Below are 26,772 nucleotides of genomic sequence, written 5' to 3'. Positions count from 1 at the left end.
TAAACCCACAACAGTAAAATCAGTTTGTATATGAAGTAAAGCATGCTTGTTATACTCACTGTGGAACCTAAGGGGTTAATCCTCTGCATTGTGTAAAAAGGCCATTTGATCCTTCCTTCTCTGTTCCTCCCCTTTTTCAAGCAACCACCTCTTATCTCCTGATAAGACAGACTGAACCGTAGGCATTTTGCACATGCTCAGTTTGGTGTGTATTGCTAGGAGATTGCAGTGGAAGTGGGAGCGGGTACCTGTCAAATTCAGGTACCAGCTCCCCATCACTTCCCAAAAGTGCCAATCCTTAATGGGGAGCTGGGGACAAAGGCTTAAAGCAGAAATTCCCCTTTTGGGTGAAGCTCCACTTTAAGTGGTGGGATGCTGTTATTCAGATGCATGACCTAGTAGAAAATCCAGCCCTTTTTTAAAAACTGCACAGTTACCATGAAAAGCAATCTACTCTCTGTAGCTCAGTCACAACACTAATTTACCAGAAAATATAACTTCATATATGATTAACAGCTTCCCGACCGCCCTATAGCAGAAGTACTACTACAGTACAGATATATATACGTGATTTTGTACTTCCTGGTAAGGAGGTGCTCGCACTTGCGTCACCATTGGCAGCTACAGCTGTTGATCACCGGGTTCTGTCCAGATATTCCCCACTGGCACCCAGTGATCGCCAAGGAACAGTGACAGAGGAGAGGTCTGTATGTAAATAATACAGATCTCTCCCCTGTAAGCTCCAGCATGCTGCTTTGTATTGCTCTGCATAGCAGAGCAATACAAAGCATGGTGCTTACACAGTAAAGCACACACACACAACACAGTAAAACAGCACACAGTTAACCCTTTGAATGCCCCAGATGTTAACCCCTTCCTTCCCAGTGTCATTAGTACAGTGTCAGTGCTTTTTATTAGCACTGATCACTGTATTAGTGTCACTGGGGATGTCAATGGCAGTTAGTCAGTTCCCCCCCAGTGTCAGAATGTCCGCCACAGTCCCGCAGACCTGCTATACAGTAAGTCGCTGATTGCCGCCTTTACAAATATAAAAAAAATCCAGTATATATACCGCCAATTGTAAGCGCTATAATTTTCACGTAAACCAATTAATTTACACGTATTGGGATTTTTTTAGCAAAGACATGTAGAAGAATACAATTTGGCCTACAGTTATGATGAAATTTGATTTCTTTAATTTTTTTACTGGATATGTTTTATAGCAGAAAGTAAAAAATATTGTTTTTTTTTTTTTCAAAATTGTCGGTAATTTTTTGTTTATAGCACAAAAAATAAAAACCGCAGAGGTGATCAAACACCACCTAAAGAAAGCTTAATTTGTGGGAAAAAAAGGACATAAATTTCATTTGGGTGCAGCATTGCATGACCGTGCAGTTGTCAGTTAAAATAACGCAGCGTCATAACGCAAAAAATGGCTTGATCAGGAAGGGTGGTAAATCCTCTGGACGGCAAGTGGTTAAATATTGCATATCCAGACGTTTATAAGACATCAATTTAAAGACCTAATGGCTTGAACTTAGCTTAGGTATCAATTTTCCTAAACCTAGGATTTTTTTTCTGTTCAGCCAATATTGAATGACCTGAATTAAAAATTACATTGTAGGTATTTTGGATAGACCCATTATGATTGGTATAGAGAGCTTCATGTACCAATGGTTAAATTTATGATGTGGACTTTATCAATTTTTGTTAAGATGTGCAATCAGTTACTATATTGTACATAGTAAAGGGAATATACAATGTATATCTTAGTGGAATGATGACTATGGATTTAGACAGCAGAGGAAAGAAAACAGTCAACAAAGAGAATTTGTCACCTAACAAATAGCCCACCAGATACATTCGGCCAGTATCTTAATAAATGGTACAATGACATATTGAATCCACACTGGGTGACCATGAACACTGCAACTTTTCGCAAAACTATCAGGGATTTACATTTAAAGATACCAAAGCACTGATGATATCTGCAAACAAACCTGAAACATAGACATTGCAGGTGCAGGTGTTTGCATGTTTCCATCTCTTGAATGTTTTCTTTGTGTACATAAGGAGTCCTAGAAAACCAAGTGATCGCAGGACTCCCCAACTATGCAAGTGATAGGTTCAGTTTGTTTTGCAGGTTTCTTCTGCACTGACCTTGGTGCAAGATGATCAAGCAGTTTCAACCAGGGCACGGTAAGTACAGATTAGAAGGGCTTAATTTAGTTTTGCAGGTGAAGGTTAGGAGTAAGCGTAAGATACAGGTCAGAGACTGAGGTTAGAGTTACTGTAAATAGAAAAATGGTATTCATAGCTCTAGATTTCTAAATTATATATATTGTTTTTTTTAATATGTCCATGTGTTAACTCAAGGTCAAGTCCTCAACAGTTTTACTGTATTAGGTCCTGTTCCTAATGTAAATAATGTTTAACTAGAAAAGCTACAATTTCTGGGGAAATTGTGTGAAGTGTTCTTGCCTCCACCAGTAGTCTACAACTGCAGTGGGCAGAGTAACTGGGTGGAGTGGCTTGAGTAACTGTTGTGTGGTTGGAGTGGCTGGAGTAACTGTGAAAAGGTTGGACTGGGCAGAGTAACTTTATGGAGTGGGCAGAGTAACTGTGTGGAGTGTTTGGAGTGAGTAAAGATAGTAAACATTACACTAACCAATTGATTGATCAAATTTAAAAAGTGCACATGGCAAGCTTGATAGAGTGAGAAATGCATTTCAACTTTTAATTATTTATATAGCACATTTAATTGCAATGTTGTTGCCCAAAGTGCTTCACAGTTACATTAAAACATACATTTATAAAAACATTAGCAGCATTATCACCTCAAATACTCTCTACTGTAGAAAACTTATTTCCAAACCTTCAACCAGAAGCCGGCCAAACTGTCACAAATTCAAAATTAGATTTCAAATAGGGCAGAGAAGAGCGGTTAAAAACAAACTGCTCCAAATTGCTCACTTCAATGGCGTCTTCAAATGGTCGTAGTTTTAAAAACTATAAATCCTACAGCTAAGAGCTATTGTGAGAATCACAAGACCCATACCTACATTTTGATGCATAGTATGTCTCTGAAATATTAAAAATGAAGGCACAGTCGCAGTTTAGAAATTGCCCTTCAAATTTGAGGTGGTTAAAGTGGAGTTTCAATGAATGTCAATGGTCGGCGTGAGTTGCAAACAAATGGTCATATTGTGAAAACTATCAGGACTATGGCTTAGCCATGGACATTTTTAGTGGGAGCAGGGATAGCTGAACGTTGTAATATAAGATTTGTGTAGGTGGGCTTGAAAATGAGGGAGTGATGGCAGTTTAGAAATCATGTCCTGATTTTTCAGCTCACTCTCTAGCTTTTGTCAGCCCCCACTCTAGTTTTGAACATTCCGCCATTCATTCCTATAGGACCAATTTCATCACAAATACGCCGATATTTCGTGAACCATTCGGCGAAACGTTCCATAAAGTAATAGCACACCAATCGGGAACAATCCGCACGTTTCGGTATATTACTGTCTATGTAGTGTTAAACTTGTGGGAGGAGTTAGGATGGAAAATTTGGCTATAATAATAAGAATATATATGTGAGATAACAGTAAGTGGTCTTGCCATGCAAGAACACTTAATAAAGAACTTGTCAAAAAGTGTGTTGTATTTATTTACTATTTAAATTTTGTACCTCTTACTCATTCATGCAGGGGGGGTGCTATTTGGGGGCCCTCTTGTTTTTAACAGGACTTCCAGATTCCAATAAGCTCTTCACCCGTAGACCCCCAGAATCACTGGGCCTTGTCCTCATCTATAGTATATGGGCCTTTCCCCCTGGCAAGGTACTCATGCCCTCCTCATGCTGAGGAGGGCATGTGACTTGGTATGGTTCAGGAAGGGGGCACACGCTTGTACCCCCCCCCCCCCTTTGCTGGTTTGCCACTCTGCATTCTGGGATAACACTCTGGTAGGGAATTTGGGGAGACCACATGATTTTTTTTTCCATTTTTTTCTTGCTTGGGATCCCCCGTCACATCCAAACCAGACCCTAAAAAAAAGGGGGCTGATATAGAAGAAGATAATCCCTAGCTGCTTTGTTTACAAACATAGCAAAGCTTATAAACATCAGGCAGCAGCTGTCATTTCTTTGCAAATGTCAGGTTTGCTGTAGTAAGTTTTATACATCATACAGATGAGCCACTTTACAAGCAGGTTAAGGCCATCTTTGAGGCATGTTATTTAACCATTTCTAGTCCAGAGCAATTCTGACACTTCTCTCACCCATGTAAAAATCTGCATTGTGTTGCTATAAAACTACTTAGAACCCCCAAACATTATATATTTTTTTAAGCAGAGGCCCTGGAGAATAAAATGGTTGTTCTTGAAATTTTATCAAATCACATTTTCAGGAAAGACTACACTTTAATGAATTTTAGTGCACACAAACACAATATAATAGTGATGTCCTGACCTGCCTGCAGGATTGACTATCCTACCCCGATCAGCTATCCCTTTCTCCACTCTCCGGTACAGTCTGAGGACTCCAGAATCTGCCCTTCTGGATCACCCTCACCCACGTCCTGCCCTTCTCTCAGTCTTTCTCTCTTGGACTCACTGACTTTTCTTTTTATGCCCCTTTGCTCACTTACTTGGGATGCTTTAAATCAGAGGTCCCCAACCTTTGGGCCACAAACTGATGCCAGGGTGGGCGGTGAGCGAGCGAGGCTCGATCCGCATTGGCGGCCACTCACGTTGCAAGCTGGGCTCAACGTCTTTTCAGGTCAGCAGCGGGGGCTTGTCAGGGTGTTAACCAGAAGAGGAATGCACAAAGACCTGGTATATTTGCACATGGCCGTGCTCACTTGCAAATGTATTGGAGCCTTGATACACTCTGATATTGCTGATTTGTCTTCAGCTTTCTGTGTCCTGTTTTCCCATGTGCTCGGTATTCTTGGATTTCTTGTTCTCGATCTGCTTCTCTCCTGGCTCTGACCTTGGCTTGCTTCCATAGACTTGCTCTTGTCTGCTTCCTGTATATGACCCCAGCTTCCTTTATGATACATTCCTGTTTATGCTCCTGCTTGACTACCATGACTGACCTTGGCTCCATTTCCTGACTACATCTCCTGTCCAGACCTGCTTGCACTCACTGGAGTGCCACTTGATCCAGCCGCCATTACAGCCTGTCTTCAGAAGGAGCCTCATCATCGCAGATCTGTCTGGCAACAGTATAGCTGGCAACCCATGCTTCCTTGGACTCAGCATCCCCTGTCACCATCCTCATTGGCGTTGCTGCAAAGGAATCCCTCTCATCACTTCAGCCTCAGACCAGGTACGAGACAGGGCCCTGCTGTGGGCTGTGCAATACGGTGGATCTGGATCCTTGTGTGGGTTTAGTGCACTGCCACCCTCCCACCACCAGAGGGTGCCTGCTCCTCTTCTCCCAGCATCACCAGTCCCTTCCTTCCCTCTCTGTGGCCATGTCACTTTATTTTAGAATCTTTATTTGTATCTGTTTGGCTGACCACATGAGCTTAATCTATTATTATTATTATTAGGAACAATAATTATTAATATAGAGAAAAATTTTATTATAATTAGGGAAAACATTTATTATGGTAGTAAAAAAAATTATCTTTATTTGTAACTGGTTGGTTACATGAGCTCAAGTCAATATTATTGATAATATTAAACAAGGCTCATGTGATTAGCCAAACAGATACAAATGAAGATTAGAAAAAAAAAAAATTTCAATAATAATGATAATAATATTTTCAATAAATTGTTTTGATAAGTCCTCATGCACACTGGGCATTTTTACAGCTGCTGTTTTTGGCTTTTGGCATTTTTTCTAGAGCCAGTAAACTCCCCAGCATGTTATCCTATGTGTCCATGCACACATAGGCTGTAATCAGCGTTTTTTGGCAGGGGCGTTTTTGGGCTGGAAAAAATCCCAGGACTAGTGGGTTTCTAGCGGGGTTTTTTAGTTGTAAAAACATTCTAAAGCTGAAAAACATGTCAAAGCATGGTAAAACGTGGAAAACTAGCGTTTTTGGACTTTTTTTGAGGAAAAAACTTTTTATGGGTGGGGGGTAAAACAAATTGCTAAAAATGCTAAAAACTGCAAATGCGCAAAATGTGGCAAAACATGATTAAACGCAGCTAAACACTAATGCAAAAATGCTAAAAAAAGCTGAAAAACTTTTTTGCGTGACTTTACACAGCTAACACTACCAGCATTATTAAAACACCCAGTGTGCATGGAGCCTAATAATAATAATAATAATAATAATAATAATAAATGAAACTCATGTGGTCAGCCAAACAGATATAAATAAAGATGGAAGTAACAACCCCCATACCAACCATGCTTCTCCCACCCCCAAAGTCCGCAGAGGGGTCATCGAACGTGAGGCTTATCCCTTGGGGACCACTGCTTGAAGCCAATCAAAAGCTGCTTAAAGTGTTACTAAACCCACAACAGTAAAATCAGTCTGTATATACAATAATGCATGCCTTTTATACTCACTGTGGAACCTAAGGGGCTAATCCTCTGCATGGTGTAAAAACACTGTTTGAACTTCTCTGATCCTCCCCTTCTTCCAGTGCCCCCCCTTATCTCCTGATAAGACATATCATGTGGAGTCACTCTGCACATGCTCAATTTGGTGTGTATTGCTAGAGAGTTTTTTTTTTTTTTTGAGAGAGTGTATGTGATCAGCACAGAGCCAATCAGCACTGTCCAGACATCTTCCATAGGTCCTGCAGCTTCCTAGAGCAGAATGAAAACTCCTCTTACAAGCTTTAACACTGCTGGACACTGATAGAAGTCGCAAGACTGCTCTAAATGCTGATGAGAAAAGATATTTAGCAGTTTATATTTATTAAAATAAATGAATTTCCATGTTCTCTGTACTGTGGAAGACTAGATATAGTGAATGCAGGGTTCTGGGTTTACTAACATTTTAAGAGTCACTACAATGCCCCAAAAATTGGTACCCAAAACTGCTTGGTTAGGATATAGTACAGAATGTATTAATATTTTACTTTATTTATTCAGTTAATATGCCAGGTACAGTATATAGCCACTCTTAATATAAAAGTAATTATTTTATGATTTTATGCTGAATTGAAACATTTAGTACATAAATTAATATGACTGTCTGCACATTTTTAACATGACTGTCATGAATATGTGTACATTTTTAAATTGCATGGATAGCATCCTGGATATGATAGCCAAGTGGATTAGTATTTTCTAAATGAAAATAAACTAGGTGACAATAAAGAGCCTAAAGCTGGGCTCTTCTGATGGAGAAACGGCACCCTGGCTTTAAAACGTTGTGGAGACTTTTTCCAGAGAATGGGAAGGTTACATTATCAACTTGATTATATTCTTTTGAGAAAGTGTGTTACAAATTGTTCTTCCTATCTGTTCCTGTACACAAGTGCTTATTTCTATTTGCATTCTTATTTGATACGTTGACTGAAACATTGGAAACAAGATCTTCTCTCCTCTTAACCTCATTGTCCAGTCCTCTCTGAACAACCAAGTGGGAATGTCACTCTAAAGAATGTCACTGTGGTGATTTGTCCTCTTTTAGGTTCATTGACATTGAGAGACTGACTCCTGTGCCCAGGGGTGGTGATAGGAGTAGACGGCTTTTAGATAGAGAGACATGGTGAATATTTGAGTTGAAAACTAGGGTCCCTCGGGGGTTATTTCTACACAATTAAGAAAATTTGAGATTTTGGATCTTTCCCCACTGGCTGGTTTTAAGTAAGGTTAGTAAACTTGTCCCCTGTGCTTGTTAGTGAGGAATACTTGCATACAATACTTTTCCTCTGTGGTTGCTGCAAAGTATATGTATTCTTATTATGACCATTTTTAAGTAGTTTGCCAATGGGAAGTATGGCTATCTTGTGTATTTACATATATGGGCGGGCTTGGCCTGATATAAACAAGCTCCACAGCCTTGTTCCCTATTGGCCCTGACGAAGCTGAGTAAGATACGCCCATCGGCGAAACGCATTGACATCACACGTCAGTGATGTCACGGCTGGCCGGCACATCGACGCCATACACCTAGTCCCGGCGGGGACATGGAGCATCATGCTTATGCAAGGCATCTATCGATCACTTTGTGAACTCCTTAGGAAGCGGGGCCTGACTGTAGGGGCACCTGGAGTTGGTGGCTGCCTCCAGTACTTGGAGCATGGAATCCATCAAATGGAGGAACAATGGAGGAACAACATGTGGTTATATTTAGACCGAGCAGGTGGTAAGTGATACTTTCCTTACACTGTACTGGACACATGGCTGACAGGCCCTCACTGCTAGAAGTTTGCTACAGCAGCAGTCTCACTGACTTTCTTCTTGTCACTCTCTTATTACATGATGGAGATACAATGCTATATCTTACAGTTGGTGAACAGCACCTTATCTGCATAGTCCATCAAAGATCTATTCATCATTGTCACCTGATTCAGTTACGTACAGTGACATTTTGATTCAGATCTGGCGGATAGCTATATCTACATGCTGACAGGGCTCTGCCATTCATATTCCAGATGGCGGTTGCCTTATGGATACTGTACAATTCAAGATAATACATCTATATATATATAGCTTTCTGCTCATTACAATCTGCCTCTGGATGTTGATACATATCTCTTCAAGGATCACCACGTTAAACTTTTGGCCTATTATAGGCCTACCATCTACCCTGGCTCTCTATGAGGACTGTGTCTTCTAGCAATGATATTTGATTTATGCTTTACCAGTACCAGATACATATCCATGTCCCTGTGGTCATTTTTTTATATTACTCTGCACGTATGATGTACAGGTGAAACTCAAAAAATTAGAATATCGTGCAAAAGTTCATATATTTCAGTAATGCAACTTAAAAGGTGAAACTAATATATGAGATAGACTCATTACATGCAAAGCAAGATAGTTCAAGCGGTGATTTGTCATAATTGTGATGATTATGGCTTACAGCTCATGTCTTTCATCTTTCTCTTGGCAATGCCCCATAGATTCTCTATGGGGTTCAGGTCAGGCGAGTTTGCTGGCCAATCAAGCACAGTAATCCCACGGTCATTGAACCAGGTTTTGGTGCTTTTGGCAGTGTGGGCAGGTGCCAAGTTCTGCTGGAAATGAAGTCAGCATCCCCATAAAGCTTGTCTGTGGAAGGAAGCATGAAGTGCTCCAAAATCTCCTGGTAGACGGCTGCGTTGACCCTGGACTTAATGAAGCACAGTGGACCAACACCAGCAGATGACATGGCTCCCCAAATCAACACAGACTGTGGAAACTTCACACTGGACTTCAAGCATCTTGCAGTGTGTGCCTCTCCATTCTTCCTCCGTACTCTGGGTCCTTGGTTTCCAAATGAGATGCAAAAGTTGCTCTCATCAGAAAAGAGGACTTTGGACCACTGAGCAACAGACCAGGTCTGTTTTTCTTTAGCCCAGGTAAGACGCTTCTGACATTGTTTGTTGTTCAGGAGCGGCTTGACAAGAGGAATACGACATTTGAAGCCCATGTCCAGGATCCATCTGTGTGTGGTGGCTTTTGATGCACTGACTCCAGCCTCAGTCTACTCCTTGTGAAAGTCCCCAACACTTTTGAATGGCCTTTTCCTGACAATCCTCTCCAGGCTGCAGTAATCCCTGCTGCTTGTGCACCTTTTTCTACCACACTTTTCCCTTCCACATAACTTTCTATTAATGTGCTTTGATACAGCACTTTGGGAACATCCACGTTCTATTGCAATTACCTTTTGAGGCTTTCCCTCCTTATGGAGGGTGTCAATGATGGTTTTCTGCACAACTGTCAGGTCAGCAGTCTTTCCCATGATTGTGATTCCTACTGAACCAGACTGAGAGACCATTTAAAGGCTCAGGAACCCTTTTCAGGTGTTTTGGCTTAATTAGCTGATTAGAGTGGGACACTTTGAGCCTAGAATATTGCACCTTTTCACAATCTTCTAATTTTCTGAGATTGTGGATTTGGGTTTTTCATGAGCTGTAAGCCATAATCATCACAATTATGATAAATCAAGGCTTGAACTATCTTGCTTTGCATGCAATGAGTCTATCTCATATATTAGTTTTGCCTTTTAAGTTGCATTACTGAAATAAATGAACTTTTGCATGATATTCTAATTTTTCAAGTTTCACCTGTACATGTATTGCAGCCCCTTAGCATTGTCTTATTGGGCCCCTATTTCCAGCTATTTTGGAGTTTCACATGTCACATGGTGTACCCTGATGTGCCTTTACTATTGATGCAAAAGACCTGCAAGTCGTTGCCCCGATAGCATAGTACCATTTATGGCCTGCCATGATGTCTCCCTTTTTTATTTTTTATTTTAAGGTTGTCTTGTGTATTGTCCATTATTGAGGTGATGGCTATTTGCAGTCTTGATTCAACTGTCCTCTATGTGCAACTTTTCCAATAAAGCATATTCCTGATCACTATTTGAGTATCGAATTTGTCCTTTATGTAACCAGTTTTCTTTGTGAATCTCTTTTCACGGTTTTTGCTGCAGATTTTTTGCTTACCGGGCAAACTATATACTATACCTATTATGCTTCAGGCCTCTATTTTCCATGGTTCTTTAGTTCCCACAGGGGTTACATCTTAGATGGGACCTGGATTTACATTTATGTTCATTGCTTTTTTTATTCCACCTGCATCTCTTTTCCTGTTGCCATGTATAGGTGCTATCTTTACTCTCCCCTAAGGCATTTTTGTTCATTTTCTTGTTATTTTCTTATTGGATTTTAATGTTTTTGACTATGTACTTGATTATGTCTGTGTTTTTTATTAAGTTTTTGTGCTTTGGTTTCCTACCTCTCCAAGCAATTCTAATTACGTATTAATTGGCTAATTGATGGCATATGCTGCCAGGAGGGGTTTATACACTATATATTGTGTCATTTTTGTATGGTGCAGTTGTTGTGAACAAGGTCCACAAGGCTGAAATGCGTTAGCATCTGCAGTCTGGATATTGTGTCTTTTATGGAAAATCAATACATTTTGAAGATTTTTAAGAGCAAGAAAGGAGATGCGGATCAACTTTCTTTGTGATTGTTATTGCAGCTGTGCGACTGCCATTTTGCACCCAGCAGCACTGGATGATCTGTAGTACCTTACTCTATTCTATGCATTACTTATTTATACAGTCAGTAAAATTTTGTTGCTGCAGTAGTTCTTACTTTTACTCATTTAGCTGCTTAAGCAAAATAATAAATAAATTAAAAAAAAACCTTTTTTGCACAATATACTGTAATTCTTAGGGGTCAGTTAAACAACTGAAAATAATGCAAAACACAAACTAGTTGATTGCAATATTAGTGCAGATGCTATCAGACATAGTAAAAATAAACTATGCTTCTGTGAAGAAAATCCATAAAAGCAATTTTTAAAATGCTGAATGTCATGTAAGATATAAGGGTAGTGTGAATGGAGCTCACTATCCCTTGCTATCCTCAAGAAAGAACATTTATATTCTTTATATTCTTTTTTATTCTATATCTAGTTTTATGAATTGCTCTGCAATCTTTTACTGAAAATCATTTATACAGGGTGATCCACATTTATGTCCATTTTTTTTTTTTCACCATGATAATTGAAGGAATTGGGTGAGGAATTGAATTTCATTCATATGGCATTGTCGTCCATGTCCTTTAACCCCCTGGCGGTATTCCCGAGTGTTGGGGTTAACTTTCAGTACCACAAGCGGTAACCCCGATCTACACTCAGGATTACCCTGCAGCATTGCTCTGGGATCCCTTCTGCACTTACCTTGTCCTGCGCTCCTGCGATGTCCCCCCTGCAACATCCCCAGCCATGTCCTCCTGCCGATGCTGGCATCCGTCTTCTGGGTTCCGTTCCCTGTGAGCGTCGGGACGTACGGGAGACGGAACCGGCGGGAAATTCAGAAATGTAAAAATGAGACATTCACTCAATACACTAAAATCTGATAGTATTACATTACTGTATCAAACCATTTCACATACATTTTGTCCCTAGTGCTTTGTCCTGCGCCCTGCATGCATTTTTACTGTTATTACCTGGAAACTGAGAAACATCCATGGTGTCCAAAAAGCGTCCCTTTAGGCCAAAAGCGGTTTTAGACCAGCTAGAGAACAGCGATAGTAAATTAGAACCACTTGCAGAATTGAGTGATAATGATTCGTGGGGAAATTCGTCATCAGACACTGAAAACGATTTTGCGACTTTGCTCAGTGATGTGCGAACTTGGCGCTCTATTTCAAATTTCAGTGTTTTTGGTTTGATTATATTATTGAATTAAATTTTTTATTATTATATTTTTTTTATGATTATTTATTATATTATAATTCATGATTTCGTGTTTCAAATTTTTTCATACCAGGGATGTTTAGTAGACTCTTGTTCGGACAGATTTCAGTGAGTTATTCCTAAGAATTACAGGCCTACAATAAAAAAACAACATATTTCCATGCAAAAAAATGTACCACTTTGAGCACAGAAATACTGACATAATCAGACCTCTAGGGAGGTTAATACTGTCATTATTTTGTTTTACCTTCTGCCATGTATGCAGCAGCTGAAACGTAGATGCTAACCCTAATGCCAGATTTACATTGAGCACTGCATATTTTGCATGTTGGTAATTTGCAGTGCCATTCATTCTAAATGCCACCCCAATGCACCTCCAGAATGCAAATGTTTCACAGTGCACCGCAATGCAAGGTGACACACTACCGTTACTGTAGTGCACCGCTTTGTTAAAGATGGTGCTTGCATTTTGGTGCATTAGACAACCCATTTAAATGAACAAACCATCTAAGCGCAACACATGTTAACACATCATAGAGATGTAAATGGGCTCTAACTGATCTGGCAATTTACTGAAGTACTGTGTATCCTGAACAATATTGACTATTTTTAAAATAATATTTAGTGATAGTGTATTGGAAAGCAATGTAGGTAGCAGATCGGAAAAACTGACAAACTGCATAGGGAGAGATTAGGGTCAGTTGGTTGTGCCTTAAAGCGGTGGCAAGCTCTCCTGTTTGAAGTTGTACCTACAGGTATGCTTACAATCAGACTTACCTGTAGGTACAATGAATATCTTCTAGACATATACTGTTTAGTAGATATTCACATTGGCAATAGCCGATGATGCCACCCATGCTTGTGCAGTGACACTCTGCATTTAGGGCACAAAGTATGATGTAACCACTTTTATTCTGATAGCTAGCTTTTTCAAAAATCAGACCCATTTCTACTTTTTTTTTTTTATTCTCTTTATTAGGGGCTTTTTTGTATAATTTTATTTTTCCTGCCCAGGCCAATTTTCAGCTTTCAGTGCTGTAATTGCACAGTCATGCAACACTTTTATATATTTTTTTTCCACACAAATAGAGCTTTCTTTTGGCAGTATTTAATCACCATTGGGTTTTTTATTTTTTGCTAAATAAATGAAGAAAGACTGAAAAAATATTTTTTTTTAACCGCGTTTTTCTATTATAAAATTTAGCAAATAAATATTCTTTCTTCATAAATTTGGGCCAAACTGTATAGTGCCATATTTCTTTGGTGAAAATAACCCAAATTAGTGATTATTATTTAGTCTGTAGGAACGAGTCCACAAACTATGGTGTATATACACTATATTGCCAAAAGTATTGAATTGGCCCACCCTTGGCAGCTATAACAGCTTCATCTCTTCTGGGAAGGCTGTCCACAAGGTTTAGGAATGTGTCTATGGGAATGTTTGACCATTCTTCCAGAAGCGCATTTGTGAGGTCAGGTACTAATGTCAGATGAGAAGGCTTGCAGTCTCCACTCTAATTTATCCCAAAGGTGTTCTATGGGGTTGAGGTCAGGACTCTGTGCAGGCCAGTCAAGTTCCTCCACTCCAAACTCACTCATCCATGTCTTTATGAACCTTGCTTTGTGCACTGGTGTTCAGTCATGTTGGAACAGGAAGGGGCCATTCCCAAACTGTTCCCACAAAGTTGGGAGCATGAAATTGTCCAAAATGTCTTGGTATGCTGACGCCTTAAGAGTTCCCTTCATTGGAACTAAGGGGCCAAGCCCAACCCCTGAAAAACAACCCCACATCATAATCCCCTCTCCACCAAACTTTACACTTGGCACAATGCAGTCAGGAAAGTACCGTACTCCTGGCAACCACCAAACCCAGACACATCCATCGGATTGCCAGACAGATTCATCACTCCAGAGAACACATCTCCACTGCTCTAGAGTCCAGTGGCGGCGTGCTTTACACTACTGCATCTGACGCTTTGCATTGCACTTGATGATGCAAGGCTTGGATGCAGATGCTCGCCCATAGAAACCCATTCCATGAAGCTCTCTACGCACTGTTGTGCTAATCTGAAGGCAACATGAAGTTTGGAGGTCTTTAGCTTTTGCCTCTGCAGACAGCTGGATACTTCTGAGCACTGTGTGCTTCAACATACACTGACCCAGCTCTGACATTTTATGTGGCCCACCACTTTGTAGCTGAGTTGTTGTTATTCCCAGTTGCTTCCACTTTGTTATAATACTGCTAACAGTTGCTCAAAAAGCAAAACTACCTGAGAAAGCTATTTTTAAGCTGAAATTAATAAAATTTGGTGCTGCTATAGAATGTCAGCTGTAATTGTAAAAGAAAAAAATCATCTAAGCCAAATATTCACTGACAAATTACTCTGAGGCTGTTCATAACAATTAAACTATTATGTATAGACTAAGGTTTTAAAAAAAAATGTTAAGATTATTATATGACCCTCATGTCAATGCCCAGCTGCCCATGCTTTTTTTTTAACAATAGCTTGCCTATTAGCCCCTAAAAATGGTCAGATTTATAAACAGGATTTGCTGTTTAGAGCAAATGAGAATCTTAAATTAAAATGGTAGTAGGATCTGCTCATCTACAGCCTAAAATCTAACCTAAAATATATGTCTGATCCACTTAAAGAGAATCTGCCACTTTGCCCACAATTAGTTCCCTTGAGAGTGCACATACTCACCCACTGATACCCAGCTTCCATATGTTCCCCTACCACTTTATTTATCCACTGGAGCCCTCAAAAGTAGCCAGTGCTTCCAGGTATGGGGATCATGTGACTTTCTGCCTTTCATTCACAGGCCTTAACACATGGGAGATGGGAGTAATCATGTATAGACCCCTGTGTAAGCTCCGATACTGACTAACACAGTGTTTATACAGGGTTTAGATTCATGGTTCAGCTGGATGAATGGAGCAGTTCAAGTATCAGTGCATGTGTCTGTATGGTGTATAGGGAGGAAGGGGAGAAATTGAGCTTTCAAGGGAGCCTCTCACTTCGCCTTTAAACTACACTCTGTGAAGCATCGGGAGAATATATATATATATATATATATATATATATATATATATATATATACTGTATATATATATATATATATATATATGCAGTCAGGTCCATAAATATTGGGACATCGACACAATTCTAACATTTTTGGCTGTATACACCACCACAATGGATTTGAAATGAAACGAACAAGATGTGCTTTAACTGCAGACTGTCAGCTTTAATTTGAGGGTATTTACATCCAAATCAGGTGAACGGTGTAGGAATTACAACAGTTTGCATATGTGCCTCCCACTTATTAAGGGACCAAAAGTAATGGGACAATTGGCTTCTCAGCTGTTCCATGGCCTGGTGTGTGTTATTTCCTCATTATCCCAATTACAATGAGCAGATAAAAGGTCCAGAGTTCATTTCAAGTGTGCTATTTGCATTTGGAATCTGTTGCTGTGTACTCTCAAGATGAGATCCAAAGAGCTGTCACTATCAGTGAAGCAAGCCATCATTAGGCTGAAAAAACAAAACAAACCCATCAGAGAGATAGCAAAAACATTAGGCGTGGCCAAAACAACTGTTTGGAACATTCTTAAAAAGAAGGAATGCACCGGTGAGCTCAGCAACACCAAAAGACCCGGAAGACCACGGAAAACAACTGTGGTGGATGACCGAAGAATTCTTTCCCTGGTGAAGAAAACACCCTTCACAACAGTTGGCCAGATCAAGAACACTCTCCAGGAGGTAGGTGTATGTGTGTCAAAGTCAATAATCAAGAGAAGACTTCACCAGAGTGAATACAGAAGGTTCACCACAAGATGTAAACCATTGGTGAGCCTCAAAAACAGGAAGGCCAGATTAGAGTTTGCCAAACGACATCTAAAAAAGCCTTCACAGTTCTGGAACAACATCCTATGGACAGATGAGACCAAGATCAACTTGTACCAGAGTGATGGGAAGAGAAGAGTATGGAGAAGGAAAGGAACTGCTCATGATCCTAAGTATACCACCTCATTAGTGAAGCATGATGGTGGTGGTAGTGTCATGGCGTGGGCATGTATGGCTGCCAATGGAACTGCTTCTCTTGTATTTATTGATGATGTGACTGCTGACAGAAGCAGCCGGATGAATTGTGAAGTGTTTCGGGAATATTATCTGCTCATATTCAGCCAAATGCTTCACAACTCATTGGACACAGTGCAGATGGACAATGACCCAAAGCATACTGCAAAAGCAACCAAAGAGTTTTTTAAGGGAAAGAAGTGGAATGTTATGCAATGGCCAAGTCAATCACCTGACCTGAATCCGATTGAGCGTGCATTTCAATTGCTGAAGACAAAACTGAAGGGAAAATGCCCCAAGAACAAGCAGGAACTGAAGACAGTTGCAGTAGAGGCCTGGCAGAGCATCACCAGGGATGAAACCCAGCGTCTGGTGATGTCTATGCGTTCCAGACTTCAGGCTGTCATTGACTGCAAAGGATTTGCAACCAAGTATTAAAAAGTGAAAGTTTGATTTATGATTATTATTCTGTCCCATTACTTTTGGTTCCTTAATAAGTGGGAGGCACATATGCAAACTGTTGTAATTCCTACACCGTTCACCTGATTTGGATGTAAATACCCTCAAATTAAAGCTGACACTCTGCAGTTAAAGCACATCTTGTTTGTTTCATTTCAAATCCATTGTGGTGGTGTATAGAGCCAAAAATGTTAGAATTGTGTCGATGTCCCAATATTTATGGACCTGACTGTATATGCATATACATACACATATACACAGTTGTGCTCAAAGGTTTGCATACTCTGGCAGAAATCGTGAATTTTTGGCATTGAAAATATGACTTATCATGCCAAAAAACTGTATTTTATTGAAGAATAGTGATCATATAAAGCTATTTATTATCACATAGTTGTTTATCACATAGTCCTTTTTAAATTATAATAACAGAAATCATCCAAATGGCCCTGATCAAAAGTTTACATACCCTGGAATGCTTGGCCTTGGTTTGAACACACAAGGTGACACACACAGGTTAAAATGGCAATAAAAGGTTCATTTCCAACATCTATGGTTTTTTAAATTGCAATTAGTGTCTGTGTATAAATAGTCAATACGTTTGTTAGCTCTCACATGGATACACTGGGCAGGTTAGATACTGAGCCATTGGGGATCAGAAAAGAACTGTCAAAAGACATTCATAACAAGGTAATGGAACTTTATAAAGATAGAAAAGGATATTAAAAAATATCCAAAGGCATGAATATGCCAGTCAGAACTGTTGAATCACTTATTAAGAAGTGGAAAATTTGGGGATCTCTTGATACCAAGCCAAGTACAGGTAGACCATGAAAGATTGCATCCAGAACTGCCAGAAGAATTGTTCAGGAAACAAAGAAAAGCTTATGAGTAACCTCAAGAGTAATACAGGTTGCTCCACTGAACCAGCTACCAGTATGTTTATTTCTTACTGCTACTGTCTTGACCAAACGTTAGCACTGTGCACATCATTATGTTTCTATGCACTACATTTACAAATGTGCTATCTTATGTTTTATATCTAGCCACTGTAGTGTAAATATATATATATATTTCCTTAGGTACAATGCATAGGAACTAAATATGTACATTTGGCACCCACACATTTTTTAACACATTGTGTGCCACAATATGTGCATTTTTATAGATTGAGATTCATTGTGTTAGACAGCCCATGCAGGTCCAGTGCTAGACTATTTTGTACCCTAGGATAGATAAGCTACTTGCACCCCCCCCCCCAATATAAATAAATAAAAACAGTAGAACATATTAAATCAACAAAACATGAAACTGACAAATTTCTTTTAATTTGCAAAAATAAGTGCCATAAGATTCCACTAGCACTAATATTAAAGACAAAATATATATTAACCAAATATAAATTAACTGTATTAACCAATCAGACAGACAAACAAAAAAAGAGACAGAGTTACAAAATTCCGTAGTGATCAGCAACTGCTTACAGTAAGGGACTGAGTCTGAGAGGAACACTGGAAGGAGGGGCAGCTCAGCTGCTGCACTAGCCACAGACACCCGGCATCTTTCCCTGTCCTTTCTTCCTCCCCCTCTGCCACCCCTCCCCTCAGATAAAGGATCATTCATGATGTGGCAGTGTCCCACATGATCAATCAGCATCCTCTCCCCTCACCCCAACTATTGTCCACCCCCCTCCTCCTCCCATCACCTCCATGACCTTCCATCCTCCTAGGCTTGGCTCACCTCTGATGGCTACTGCGGAGTCCAGGCTGAAGCGCTCAGTGTGGACAGGCTGTTTCCCAGCACTACACCGCATCCCTGTCATACACATCAGGCCCTGATCATCCTACTCACACAGGATTATCCCTGCAACCAGAGCACACCGCCACCTATTGATTGGCTTCAGCTGTGTACAGTTGTGCAGAAGAAGCCAGCGCTGGACATGCCCCATTCAGTCACTAACTGGCTCCCTGTTACAGCTGAAGGATTGTGTGTGTTAGTGTGTGTACCGGAGATGTATGGACCGATCCTCCAATCAGAGACTGCTGACTGCCCTGGGTCCTGGGCTAATGTCAGCAATTTCCAATCCTAGGGGAGCCGACACTTCACTACTACATGGCATACTATCGTGTGTGTGTGTATATATATATATATATATATATATATATACTGTATGTATGCTAAATGCTCATGTGTGTGGACAGGCTATGAAACAATTGTGCATAGTAAAGATACCATCATTTGCTCATAATTCCCTGTGTATGAGGAGAGGGGGTCTCTGCAGAGAAGTGAAGAATTCATACAAGAGGTCCATAGGCCACATAGAGAGCGGGCTGGCCTGTGCTGCACCCAGGCGCCCCTAGGTGGCAGTGCGCCCTAGTTTGCCTAGTGGAAGAACCGACCCTGAGCCCATGTCACTATTAGTAGCATTCTCCTGTGAGTCCAGGGTGCAGAATAGACCCTTGACACCTTGCTGAATCAGGGCTTTGAGTATGCATTGAACAGCTCCAGAGATGAGGATTATTATTGTAACTGATACTGGGAAGTGGTTTTTTTTTAATTTTGTGCCCAAGTTAAGATTGAGCTTTAAAAAGACTAAACACAAGGACAACCATTGACTATATTGCAGCTTTTTTAGTTTTTAGATGTAGTGGCTTCATTAGTTTTCATTTTTTAAGGCTAAGAATATTTTCAGAAAAAAGAGAAAATCCCTGTTGATCTTGCCATAAATACAGTGACTGTGTCACTTCCTATGAGCTAATCAGACAGGAAAAAACAATCTTATCCTGATACTATAAACTACTAATCCCATAAACCTCCATGTAATAGAGATGAACTAAGGCAAACTTGTTTGAAGTCCAGCCTGGTTGGCATATATGTCTGCAGCCATAAAGGCAGGAAATGTATTATCTGCAAAATTATTAGGTAAAAATAAAGGGAAAGAAGCCTGAAAAAATAAAATAATATAAGCACCCAGTCTAAAAACTATTAAGCTGCAACATAAAACCATTTATGTTCATTGGGTTAAGATACACTTTAAAGCAGAGTTCCACTCAGTAGGGAAAGCTTCGCTTATGTGCCTCCTCTGCCACTTCACTGCCATGTTTGGAAGCTTTCAGGTGGGAGGGGGGAGCGGACAGGTACCAGCTCCCACTTCTGGCTCAGTTCACCGAGGCAAAGTGAGCTGGAAGTACGGCCCCCCTCCTTCCTCCCACAGTCTCCTGGCAACCTTCACAGGTCTCAAAAGACTTTCAGACCAATGAGAATGCGCAGTGTGACTCGCACATGCGCAGTGGGCACCTGGCTGTGAAGCCACAAGCTGTCACAGCCTGGTGCCCACATTTGTGATGCCGGCACCATGGAGAGAAGAAGAAGAGAAGGGATGGCACGAGTGAGTACATTGCTGGACCCTGGGACAGGTAAGTGTGTGTTTATTACAAGTCAGCAGCTACAGATTTTGTAGCTGCTGACTTTTAATAAACACAGATCTGACTGGAATGCTGCTTTAATAACGATTAGAATGTATTATTTGTAGTTAGCATACATCCTGACTGTTTATTTAACAACCAGAGTGAGTGTTAAGTATATCTAACCTAATAATAGCAATTTAAGTTATTGCAGTTTAAAAAATCTTAGATGTGGTAGCTGGAGTTTTTTCAGACTTTTTTCCCCTTTATTTTCACCTGTGTTCTAAGATGACAATGCTCACTCGCCATACTAACTGTATATATGAAGGTGCAGGTTGTAACCAGGGGCATATTTACCACAAGGCAACAAGGCATTTGCCTAGGGCAGCATTTTTCAGAAGAAGAGATGGAAGAAGGGACACACGCAGCATGGGGACCAGGGGGGATCCGAGAGAGGCTGCTGGCTGCTTGATTGTGTATGCAGAGCCCGACTCTTGTTCCCGGCGATGTCTGGAGCTGTGAAGGTGAGTGTCTTCTCTCTCACCAAGGTGGGGGGTGGCCAGTGTATGGGGGATGGTGGTAGTAGAAGGCTCTCTCGGGTGGGGGGGGGCTGTGGTGTTGTTGGTCAATGTCAGGCTCTCTTCGTGGGGGAGGGGGGTGTTGTTCGCTGTCAGGGTCTCTCCATGGGGCGGGGGGGGAGAGGATTTTTGTGTTGCCTAGGGCAAAATACACACACTAGGCTGCCCTCCTGATTTAGATTAAAAGCATCTCCTCTTCTACACACATAAGGGGATTACTGTTTTTAGGTTCACAGAATACAGGTGTTTTTCTGTATTTGTGGAAAATGGCCTTAAAAAAATAAAATAAAATAATGTACAGCCACCACATTTAAGGACTTCTTAGTTGTATTGTATTATGTTTTTGTTCTTGGGTTTATGCAGACATTTAGGAGTTTAAGTGACACCCTTTATTGGTTAGCCTAATTAATATACATACAAGCTTTAGGGATAGCTCAGATCCCTTCATCAGGCTTTAACTTTTCCAAAAATTGGTTCCGAAACTCAAATATTTATATGCAGAGTTACAATGAAGCACATGGAAAAAAAGCACATTTAAAAAAAATAAATATCCAACTATTTTTTTTAAACAGATTAGTGGTAAAGGCTATTGTCAGAAACAAGCCTTTACATTAAGGGGCCTGTTTCTAATAAAATTTGCATAGACATCTGTCCACCGAATCAGTGTACATTCATTCTGTGCGAATTGGGCAAAAGCAAATGTTCTGAGCTGTTTTCTCTTCTGAACGAATGGCCGTTTTTTATGAGCAGTAGTGAAATACTGAATTATGGCCACTAGATGGAGCAGTAGAGCATACAAAATATATGCATCTTTGTAAAAATATATACAATGTAATGGTTCTAGTGAACACTACCATCTAGCAAACAAATGTATCCATTGCATTCTTTCTAGTGTTCTGTAGAATTGTTATATTGTGTCTCTTTTTACAAAAATGTGTGCATTTCCTTTGCTCCTTAGCATCATCTAGTGGCCACAATGTGGTATTTTACTGTTGCTCATAATCAAAGACAATTCATTCAGAAGAGAGAATAGCCTAAAGAATGTGCATTGTTTGCTCAGTTCACACGGAACACATGTATATGCAGAGTTATTGGATGAACGGCTATGCATTTTTATGTATAAATAGACCCCTTAGTGTGTCAAGGAAAAATATATATATTTTAAATGTGTACATGTCAATGCCCTCCTTGTAAGTCTGTGTATAAATAGGTGAGTTTAAAAATAATTTCCAGAAATGTATAGAGCCTGATGAAGGGGTTGATGAAGTCTGATGAAGAGTTATCCCGGAAGATTGCATCTTTAATAACTCAAGTTTGCAAACATTCTGCATTCATCAATGGCTAACATGGTTCAACAAATCGCATGCCAAGTTGCACCCGGTGTGACCGGGGACTTAGTAGAGATTTGAAGTGTTAAATTAATCTAAGGCTAGGTTCATACCCATGCAGATTGTGTTTGATCAGTTTCTACAGTATTTTTGTGGTGCATTTTTGCACGTGCGGTTTGACTCATTTTTTATACATTTTGCATTTCGTGGGGGTTTTTTTTAACTTGTTGGTGGGCAGATTAACTGCTTCCCAACCGTGCTATAGCCAAAAAACCATGGACATCCATGGATGTCCTCCCAGAACATGCCCCCAGCGGTGCGCCCCCAATGCTGTCGGTGATCGCTGTGTCCTATAGACACAGCTGATCACATGATGAGGTAAAAGGTCAATCACAGTGTGTCCAATGACACAGCTGATCACAATGTAAATACAGTTGCCGCTTTTCAGCTGCACTTTCCTCACACTGTCATGGCGTGAGGAAAATACTGCTGATAACTGGCAAATGTGACAGGGGAGATCTGCACTAATAATCAGGGCACTGATCAGTGTCCTTATTATCAGTGCCACACAGCAGTGCCCAGCAATGCCGCTCAGCAGTGCCACCCATTAGTGCCCAGCAGTGTTGCTCATCAGTGCCCATCAGTGTCGCCCATCAGTCTGCTCAGCATTGTCGCCCATCACTGCTGCCCAGCAGTATCGCCTATCTGTGCTTCCCAGCAATGTCGCCCATCTGTGCTGCCCAGCAGTGCCACCCGTCAGTGTCCAGCAGTGCTGCCCATCAGTGCCATCTGTCAGTGCCTCCAGTCAGTGCTATCAGTCAGTTAGCCAGTCAGTGCCACCCATCAGTGCCCATAAGTGCTGCCTATCAGTGCCCATCAGTACCTTCTATCAGTGCCCATCTGTGCCACCAGTCAGTGCCCATCATTGCTGCATATCAGTGCTTCCTCATCAATCCCCACAAGTGCCACCTCATTAGTGCCACCTCATCAGTGCTACCTATCAGTGCTGCCTCATTAGTGCCCATCAGTGCTGCCTATCAGTACTACTGAAGTCTATTGTAATCTATTGAACCAAAAACGCAATTTTTTGTGTTTAAAAAAGTCCCTGACCCTTTCCAAAAAACACACTGTATGAAAACGCGGAGATGTGAACCTGTCCCATAGGAAAGCATGCTAAATGGACTGCTGTGTGTTTCTGCAAAATGCAACAGAAAACCCATAGGTGTGAACCTATACTAAGAGTCGCCATACAGGCTACAATCTAACCGTGTAATTTTTGTACAATCAACTTTAGATGTACAAAGACTAGTATGAGGACCTTTCAAGTATATGCAAACAATCTCTATCCATTCAGATTCTTGTATTACGTTTGTTGGTTGATCTAAAGGAGATTTTGCAATTTCCCATGAAAGGAAGAGGGGAACATTGAATGACCTGTCACAAGAGAAGACAGTAGTGAATGGCTGACAAAATCTATTCCAACCAATCAACTTTTCCCTGAGTAGGTTCAACCATCAGGCATCCGTATAGGCCTAGAGACATACAAATGTGTCTTGGTCCAAAGGTTTGCTAGTCTGTACTCGCATCAACACTTTGGGGTTGTACAGGCACAGGTGTGGGTTTTCCAATGCTTGCGCCTATTAAAGTTAGAGTGTCTTGAAACGCAATAACCAATATCCATTGATATGGCATTACCGATGACCTAAGTCATCAATCCGTAGTGAATATGTCTCCTAGTTTTACAAGATGTACGTAATCTATGAGAGCTTCATAGGCAAATTTACCATTAGGCAGAGTAAGCATGTGCCTATAGGTAGCAGAGGAAAAAAGATTTTTTTTTTCTGTATTATAATTGGCCACAAATTCTTTATCACAATCACTACGAATAGTCATCTCATAGAAGATTTAAAATTATCACAATATTCTAAGACAGGTTAGGAATAGGAAAACAATTGCATTTTCTGTGACATGGTGACCCATGGGTGTTCCTATGAGAGACAAAACTTATGTGCCTACAGGCAATGCAAATCTGGACCTGGGAACTTTGGATTCAATCTGCAGAGCCACCAATGTTTCATAGTATTTTAGATACTGGTCTCATAACTCAAATATGTATGGTGCCACAACCCTAATGAATACAGATCTATAGGCATACTTTTGGTAATAGGGGACTTTCACGGCACCATGACTAAACAACAATAGCTGTTAAAATAGAATTTTATTTCATAATTATCTTTTTTTGGGAAAAATACAGTAGATAAAACAGTATCATACATGAAATGCCAACATGGCATATCATTGACAAAGGAAACTGCTTCATCTGTATTAAAGAGAAATATATCTCCAAAATTTATATAACCCAATGAGTTTCAGTTCACAATTTGAATCTTCTTCAGGGCAAAAGGAGATACAGAGGAAGCTTATAACCATTTGTCAGTTAATAACAATCTTTTCATAAAATGTCTCCAAAGTTGCTGAAGCAAAAGGACCCCCCAGTGACCCCTTAAAAACTTTTTTTGCAAATTGTCAATGGATGGTGGACTCCAATTAATTGAGTAGTAACAGTAACCATTAAGGAACATGGAAAATGTTGCGTATAGCAGTCCACCATGCTCTAGCTGAAAATACCAGGGCTAATTGACAAATTAATATTAGTAGATAGTAGATGATTTGTAATCTAGGCAAATACATGGCTCACGTGAATATTTAATAAAAAAGCTAGATGCAGGAATTTAAAATATACAGTTGTGTCCAGGGGTCTTTTTAGCAGCATATTTTGATATTTACATTAAAAAGATATTTATTTTGCCCAATCATACTATGTTGGTATATTATTGCGCATTGCAGAGTATTACATACATGTTACCAATCATATCAGTGCCTCCCAATCAGGGGTGGACTGACAACTCATGGGGCCCCAGGGCAATAGGGGATCACAGGGCCCCTGTGCCCTTGAGCAAACTCAAAAAAGCCTATGAAAAAGGTACCAGGGGCATCTCATGGAGCCCCTACTGACCCCGGGCCCTCGGGCAGTGCCCAAGTTTCCAAATGGTCAGTCCGCCCCTGCTCCGAATTAAACCTACTGTCTTATGCTCGTAGCACAAGTTTATACATAAGCATACACATTTTAAAACCAATTAAAACAGAAGAAAATTATCATAACTGTACGTTCTTCTAGTAGCATAGCACACAAACACCTGGAAGAACCCCGAACAAAAAAGAACATGTCATCTTTTGCTTATATGCTTGTGGTGGTATATCTTCTTTTTGTGTGCTTTTTGGAAAGCCAGAATTACAATTTATATTTTTGTGGCAATTAAATATTTGCAAATCACAGACACTAGCAGTCATATTATCAAGACTATATTTTTACAGAATGTATTTAAAACTTACCCCATTTTTATCAAATGCTCTGAACATATGTTCCACATAGTCTGCAGCCTCCTGGTTGTCTTGCACACCAAAAAAACGTTTAAATTCATGCATAAAAAGAGTTCCGCTAGGACATTCTACCACAAATTTCTTATACCACTCCTGGAGCTCTGCTACATCAATTTCTACTTTGTTAGACTCCTCGCTGAGATGCTGACCCATTTTGAGAAAATCCTGCAAGATGAACAATCTCCCTTCTCAGTCTATAATCTTATTCACCCTTCAACCCTTTCCTTTTTTATTGTCTTTAAATAAGATCCAGAAAGAATATGTTATTATCCATGTGACTTGTGTTCCAACCTCCACAGACTGAGTTCTCAATGTGTCTTCTGTTGTCTTGCAGAACAATCAAAGTAAACTTCACAATCTCCAGAAAAGGCTATTGATTGCAGTTTTCCCCCAGTCGAAAATGTCCTTTTTTTTTTAGTAAAATATGATGGACAATCTTGGATTTCCCTGTTGAATTTTCCTCTTCTGTTCAATACTAATGTAGTAATAGGCCCAAGATATACTCTTGAAAGAAATTGAGCTTAGTTTACTTTAAAACTGTTTATATCAGACTCAAAATGTCATCCTGCTGTTTCTGTGCTGCTCCAAGTCTTTTCATTGTCTTCCATCTTTGATAAGGTAAAGGATGATTAAAGCATTAAATCCACAAGTCAGCAATGTTTTATATTTAAGAGATTGGTAGTTTAAGTCAGTTCAATTTTTGTTGATTTCTGTAGTTCTGAATCTATTTCCTATGCTGCTGTGGCTGGTTTGTGCAAGGAGCATGCAGAGGGAGTGACACTGCTTAACTAAATGCACCATGTGTTGGCTAAAATAGATAAGAAGATCTAAGATAATTAGAAGAATCTCATAAAGACCTAGATGTTCTCTTGTCAAGCCTGTGTTAAGGGCACAATAATTTGTCTGTATGTTGTTCAAATGAAATATAAAAATATAATATAAAAATAAATAGGAAATATGATTATGTATTTAATAAAATAATAATGATGTCTGCATTGTTCAACCAAAATTCATGAATGGCACAAGTAAATAGAAAGCGACATCTGTAGTCCAAAAAAGGGACTCTAACATGAAGTGGATACTGGAAAGGGCTACTACACTGCCCAGGTGAGGGTCAGTTTGGTGTTCCACTCATAAGTTAAAGCTATG

At 40.1% G+C, this 26,772-nt stretch overlaps 1 protein-coding gene across 1 annotated transcript in view; it reads right to left on the bottom strand.

The window, feature by feature from the left end:
- LOC149469974 (guanylyl cyclase-activating protein 2) overlaps positions 1-26,364 on the bottom strand; it is a 53,436-nt gene extending 27,072 nt beyond the window's left edge. Inside the window, exon 1 of the mRNA XM_089668304.1 lies at positions 25,576-26,364. Coding sequence (XP_089524430.1) covers positions 25,576-25,776 — 201 coding nt within the window. The 5' untranslated portion in view covers positions 25,777-26,364. The remainder of the gene's footprint in view (positions 1-25,575) is intronic.
- Between the last annotated feature and the right edge of the window lie 408 nt (positions 26,365-26,772).

The sequence above is a fragment of the Staurois parvus genome, unplaced genomic scaffold, assembly GCF_062004578.1.
Source record: "Staurois parvus isolate SC_StPar_1 unplaced genomic scaffold, SC_StPar_1.0 ptg000056l, whole genome shotgun sequence".
NCBI lineage: Eukaryota > Metazoa > Chordata > Amphibia > Anura > Ranidae > Staurois > Staurois parvus.
Note: the sequence above shows the minus strand (reverse complement) of the source record. Positions and strands in the feature narration are given on the sequence as shown.